Consider the following 6,775-nt stretch of genomic DNA (forward strand, 5'->3'; position numbering starts at 1 on the left):
GAGACAAATTTTATAAATAAACTCAATAAAGTTCATAGTATCCTTCTTTTTAAGGGTAAGGAACTTAATGTTCATAATTTTGAATAATTGTACCAGAAATTGGTACAGAAATTGGGACAGAAAATATATACATTGGATAAAAAATCATTAGCAAGAGAATTGAGTCTTTTAATCGATGAATTTGCTGAAGAATCAACATCAAATTTGAAAGGAATTTCTTTATTTCCGGAACAAAGACGAATTGATTCAGAAGATCCAGAAAAAGTTTTGAAATTTTTAATCGAAAGAGTCATAATTGATCCCATCATTCAAACAATATGCGATGCAACCATAATTCCTCCCATGGAAAAAACAACTCGAAAAAAATCGATTGGAATAAATAAAAAAGTCCCCCGATGGTCATACAAATTATTCAGCGAGGTAGAACAACTCGGAAAAACTGCAACAACGGAAGAGGGGGAAGAGTGGATAGTAGATCATCAAATTCGCTCGAGGAAAGCGAAACGTATAGTTCTTTTTACGCAGGGTCCAGAGAATGCCGACCCTAGTATCAAAGCTATGACGAAGCCTGATGAAATAGAAGAAGTGGATATGATAGATTATCCCTATGAAGCGGATTTTCGTCGAGACATAATCTCAGGTTCTATGTGTGTTCAAAGACGTAAAACCCTTACGGGGAAAATGTTTTTCTTATATCCGTATTCCCCACTTTTTTTCGACAGAGTAGGATTTTTTTGGGATGTTCTTTTCGAACCATTCATATTATCAGGAATTGAGATTTCCGACCTAATACAAGACATTTTTAGAAAGGGTATAAAAGGAAGCGTAGCAAAAATAAGAAAGAGGTTGAAAAAACAAAAAAACAATGTACATGGAGGAAAACAAAAGCTACGAAGAAATTCAAAAAGAATTCAATGAAATGGAAAAGGGGCGGGACAGGCAGACGGAAATGCAACGAATAGAAAGGACACGAGAAAAAATATCAGACCTCTATGATATTCTTATTTATGCTCATGGAATAAGAGCTTGTATTTTACTAATTCAGTCGAGGCTTAGACAATCTATTGTATTACCTTCATTGATACTAGCTAAAAATATTGTCCGTTTTTTATTACGCCAAGAGTCCGAGTGGGAGCAGGATATAAGGGAGATGAATAGAGAAGTGTATGTTATATGCACCTATAATGGTATGCCAGTACTAGAACCAGGAAGAAACGGAATTTTTCCTAAAAACTGGGTTACGGAGGGTATACAAATAATGATACGATTTCCTTTCCGTCTGAAACCTTGGCACCGATCTAAGAGACGACCTTCTCGTAGGGATCCAAATCCAAAGCAGGAAAGTCCTGCTGCTTTTTTAACGATTTGGGGACTGGAAACTGACCGTCCTTTTGGTTCTCCTCTCGTAGGACTTGGTATTTTGTTTTGTTATTATTTTGGACCCCCTTTGAAAAAACTCCAAAAAGCAATTATAAAATGGAGTTTTCGAGTTCTAAAAAGTTTCAAAGAAAGAACAAAATTCTTGTTTCTAAAGGTCCAAAAAGAACCAAAAAAATTGAGAGAGGATTCGAGTGAAATAAAAAAAGATTTTATAATCAATAATCAGATTATTCATGAATCATCCATTCAAACCCGATCTATGGATTGGACAAATTATTCACTGACAGAAAGAAAAATGAAAGATCTGACTGATAGAACAAGCACAATCAGAAATCAAATAGAAAGAATTACAAAAGACACAAAAAATGGATTTCGAACTCTAAAGATAAATATTAGTCCTAACAAAACAAGTTATGGTGCTCAAAAAGTAGCATCACTAAAAAAGATTTTTCAGATATTAAAAAGAAGAAATGATCGATTAATCCCTACATCACATTCTTTTTTAAAATGGCTCGTGGATATACACGGATATCCTTCTAGAGAGCTTTCCATATATCATTAATCGTCTTACTAATAGTCTTTATAGGCCCATGATCATTCTAAAACTTTTTCGTAAATTAAAAAAAAAAATCTTTTTTTGATACAAAAGAGAAAAGGATAATTGAGCGTATTTCAACTATACAAAAAACACTTTCACCTTCTCGTATTCGTCATAAGATTCAGACGAAGTCGGCGGTTTCTTTTAAATTATCCCTCGTGTCACAGGCCTATGTATTTTACAAATTATCACAAACCCTGGTTATTAACTTGTATAAGTTAAGATTTGTCTTTCAATATGACGGAGCATCTTTATTTCTTAAGAATGAAATAAAAGATGATTTTCGAAGACAAGGAATAATTTCTTCCGAATTAAAGCATAAGAAACTTCAGAATTCTGGAATGAATCAATGGAAAAATTGGTTAAAGAGTCATTATCCATACGATTTATCTGAGCTAAAATGGTCTAAATTAGTACCGCAAAAATGGCGAAAATAGAGTCAATCAACATTGTAGGGTTGAAAAGAAAAATTTAATCAAACGGGATTCATCTGAAAGAGAGGAAAATGTTTCATTATTGCTAAATAAAAATGATCATTTTCAAAAAATGTATAGATATGATCTTTTAGCATATCAATCGATTTCTTATAAAGATAAGAAGGATTCATATAATTACAATATACATAAACCGAAATTTGTTGATATGGGGGGGGAGTATCCCTATTACTAATTTTATAAGAAAAGATTATTTTATGTATATAAAAAATCCAGATAGAAATTTTTTTGATACGAAAGGTCTTTTTTATCTCAAAATTAATAAAGATAAAGAAATCAACCCATCCAATCAAAAGGGTTTCTTTTCTTTTTTTGATTGGATGGGAATGAATGAAGAAAGACTAAATCGTCCAGTATCGAAGCCGATACCTTGGTTATTCCCACAATTCGAGTTATTTTTCAATGTATATAAAATGAAACCCGGGTTTATACCAATTCATTCACTTATTTTTCATTTTAATGAAGATGTTAGTCAAAATAAAAATATCACTCAAAATAAAAAAGGGGATCTTATACTATCAAATGAAAAAGAAAAAAATATTTTGAATTAGAGAATCAAGAAGAAAAAAAAACCATAGGTCAAAGAGATCTCGCATCAGATGCCCAAAACCGAGGGAACCCTGAATCTGTTCTCTCAAAACAACAAAAATATATGGAAGAACTTTATACGAAATCAGATATGAAAATGGGTAGAACGAAAAATCAACCCAAAAGCATTTGGACTTGGGAAATAGACTTAGATGCGTTCATGAAAGGGTCTTTTGCTTTGCAATTGAAATGGCTGCTGAGTCCTTTGACTATGGAATTATTCGATTATGCGCTGTCCGTACTTGAATGGGAAAAGGAAAGCAGAATGACAACAAAGTTTGGTTTCGGCTTTATTAAGAAGGAGGAGTTAACTCTGGATCCAATGCTAATCCGGGATTTGAATCTTTCAAAAATCCTAAAAGAGGGAATATTTAGTATCGAACCAGTTCGTATACCTGTAAAACATAATGTAGAATTTATTATGTATCAAACCATAAGGATTTCTTTGGTTCATGAGATTAAACAAAAAAAGAATCAAAAAAGATACAAAGAAAATATGGATAAGAATCATTTTGAGGAATCGATTGCAAGACATCAAATGATGACGAAAAATAGAAAAAAAAATCATTATGATTTGCTTGTTCCTGAAAATATTTTATCGTCTAGACGGCGTAGAGAATTGAGAATTCTAAGTTGTTTCAATTCAAGGAATAGTAATTGTGTGGATAAAAATGCAGTATTTTGCAATGGGAACAAGGTAAAAGCCTGTGGTCAATTTTTGGAAGAAAGCAAAGATCTTGATAGAGATAAAATGAAATTAATTAAATTAAAATTCTTTCTTTGGCCCAATTATCGATTAGAAGATTTAGCTTGTATGAATCGCTGTTGGTTTGATACTAATAATGGTAGTCGTTTCAGTATGTTAAGGATACATATGTATCCACGATTGCAAATTGATTTATGATACAATTGTCTTCCCCTACGATATATATCGGGTGGATAAATAACTGCGCACATGCCGTGTCTTACATCCTTTTTTGATACATGAATACTAATTCAATGACGTATCAATTAGATCATAAAATGAATCAATAAGGAAATTCGGATTGATTCTTGTGTATACCAGATCAAAATACCTCGCATTATTATTACTGATCAGTAAAATTCATATTCGTAAAATAAAAATAGTAAATTAATAAAAAAAATTGACGCATAGAATAAATAAATAAAAAGATAAGAAGAAATGCGTCCCCCACCTACATACTTGAGACCTTCTCCTACAAAGAAACTTGCAATACTCAATCCATTTGGAATTCCATCAATTACTCGTCTGTCAAAAAAATTAACTAGTTTGGACAATCCTCTTAAACTCCGAATGATGTATTGTATAAAAAGCATCTATGTAACCACGATGATGGGACCAATCATATATTACATTTTGAATTTTGTCCAAAAAAAGCCTATTTTTTTGCCTTTTGGCAAAAAAAAATTATTAAGGCAAAATTTTGTAAGGACGAATAAATAGGTTTATATAAAAAAGAAGCTAGAAGTATTCCACAATAAGCTATACTAACTGAAAGAGTTGCATTTATCACAAATTCAGACCACTCAAAATTTTTTTGATTATTCAATTTTTGCTGTAACAGATTTACAGACGGGATTAACCACTTGGACAAGATATCAAAATCTATGCCACCTTGATTGAACGGAATTCCTAGGAATCCAATGAACAAAGTAAATAAAATCAATACAAGTAGAGGGAATAACATAGTATTACCCGATTCGTGAGGATATAGCGCAATTTTTTTATTGTCCCAATTATTAATAAAAAGAAAGGATTGCATGATTTTTTTTCTATTTTCGTGTGGATTCTTAAAAAAAACTTTCTGTATTTTTTATTGGTAACAAAGTTAATAAAAGAATATTTTTATTAAGAGGTTTCATTCCGTCTTGACCCCATAAAGATATTGAATAGAAAGAACTACTTTTTTTTCCATTGTAATTTTGAAAATGAACATTTAAATGACCTTCAAACGTAAGTAAATAGATGCGAAACATATAAAATGTAGTTAATCCTGCTGTAGCCCAGGCTATGATTGCGAAAGTCGGTGAATACAACCAAGTATCATTAAGAATTTCATCTTTGGACCAAAAACAAGCAAGAGGTGGAATACCAGAAAGAGAAAGTGTACCTAATAAAAAAGCCGTTTTTGTGATTGGCACGTGTTTTTTTAAACCTCCCATAAAAACCATATTTTGACTTTTTATTTGGAGAATACCCAACAATAGTTTCCATAGAATGAATAATAGAGCCCGAGCCTAAAAATAATAATGCTTTTGAATAAGCATGAGTAATCAAATGAAATAAAGTAGCTCGATAAGATCCCATACCTAAAGCTAGCATCATATACCCCAGTTGAGACATTGTAGAATAAGCTAAACTTCGCTTAATGTCTTTTTGGGCAAGAGCTGTTATAACGAATCTTTGGCCGATTATGTGGCGAGATTCACCATAGTAGCGATGCAGGCTAGTGACTTCTCCAAAGAGAGCCAGTTATGCGTTCCTACGTGGCTTGCACGATGACACATAATTCAAGGACCTGATGAGACGGAAAACAGGTATCACGTATGAGGGTATGCTAGAAAAGGCCCATGCGCAGATACAGAGTGAGCTGATTACTGGTAATCGGTCGCAAAAGGTTAACCAGAGGGGTAATCAGTCATGGAGGCCCAGAAAGCATCATGATCAGAATCATTTTAAGAAGCAAGAATCTGACTCGCATGTGAACAAGTTCTAGCCTTGAGATCAACTAGGGAGGTTCCAAGCCCAAAACCTTATGGCTCACGTTGAAAATTCCACGAAAAATCAAAGAGGCAAAAAATCAACCGAGTGCAGGCCAGTTTGGTGTGAAAGGCATAACACAAGAAACACGACTCCTCATAGTGTCGTTCTATAAGAAGAGAAGCAGAGATAGAAGATCGGACAATAATGGCATCCCAGATAACTGAAGTAAACCCACCACATCACGAGCAGAATGATTGAAACACCGCCCAAAAGTTCCCTCAACCAGACGGGTTCGTAGGAACCATCTCTGGGAGGCACGCTCCGAGGATCGCGAGTAGAAGCAAACTAATTAGAGCTCTTAACACCACCCTCCCGCCAGGAAGGCCTTTCATGTTGATAGTAGATGACAAACGAGATCCCTACCAAGTGACATTCAGCGACAAAGGTATCGATGAATGGGCTACGCGAAGCGCAGACCCGCTAGTAATTCATATCCAGCTTGGTACAAAGATTGTGAAAAGGGTCATGGTTGACACCGATAGTGCAGCTGCCATATTGTATTGGGATGCCTTCGAGAAGCTAGGAATTGACAAGTGCCAGTTAAGACCAACGCAATGCAACCTGGTGGACTTCACAGGTGATTCTGTAAAGGCTTTAGTAGTAATCACACTAGATATGATACACGGGGATGAGGGCGGACCACGCAAACAATGCTCCATCGATTTTCTAGTCATCCCTATGAGTTCGTCTTATAACGCGATCCTTGGTCGCGATTCTCTGACAAGGTTTGAAGCAGCAGTCTCCATCAACCATTTCTGTTTGAAGTTCCCAATCGTATGAGGAATTGGCATAGCTCGTGGAAACCAGGAAGAAAGTCAAACCTGCTATCACCCGACAGAATAGGGAAAACATAAGGATGTCCACGCGAATCAGTTGTACATGAGCAATACAAACGAGAAAGAGGAAGAGATAGAGTTAGACCCTCATACA

The 6,775-nt window shown here is 34.6% G+C and overlaps 1 protein-coding gene across 1 annotated transcript; it reads left to right on the plus strand.

Moving 5' to 3' along the window:
* Nucleotides 1–96: 96 nt before the first annotated feature.
* Nucleotides 97–3,964, plus strand: LOC141249508 (uncharacterized; the record flags this gene model as incomplete). Its single annotated transcript, XM_073669653.1, is given in 7 exon segments — nt 97–845; nt 889–1,896; nt 1,898–1,994; nt 1,996–2,409; nt 2,411–2,623; nt 2,625–2,999; nt 3,002–3,964. Coding segments are annotated over 7 exon segments (3,819 nt in total), but the record flags the coding sequence as incomplete, so codon positions are not given.
* Between the last annotated feature and the right edge of the window lie 2,811 nt (nt 3,965–6,775).

The sequence above is a fragment of the Phyllobates terribilis genome, unplaced genomic scaffold (genome assembly GCF_046119375.1).
Source record: "Phyllobates terribilis strain yellow unplaced genomic scaffold, ASM4611937v1 Scaffold_4680__1_contigs__length_58261, whole genome shotgun sequence".
NCBI classification, from domain to species: domain Eukaryota; kingdom Metazoa; phylum Chordata; class Amphibia; order Anura; family Dendrobatidae; genus Phyllobates; species Phyllobates terribilis.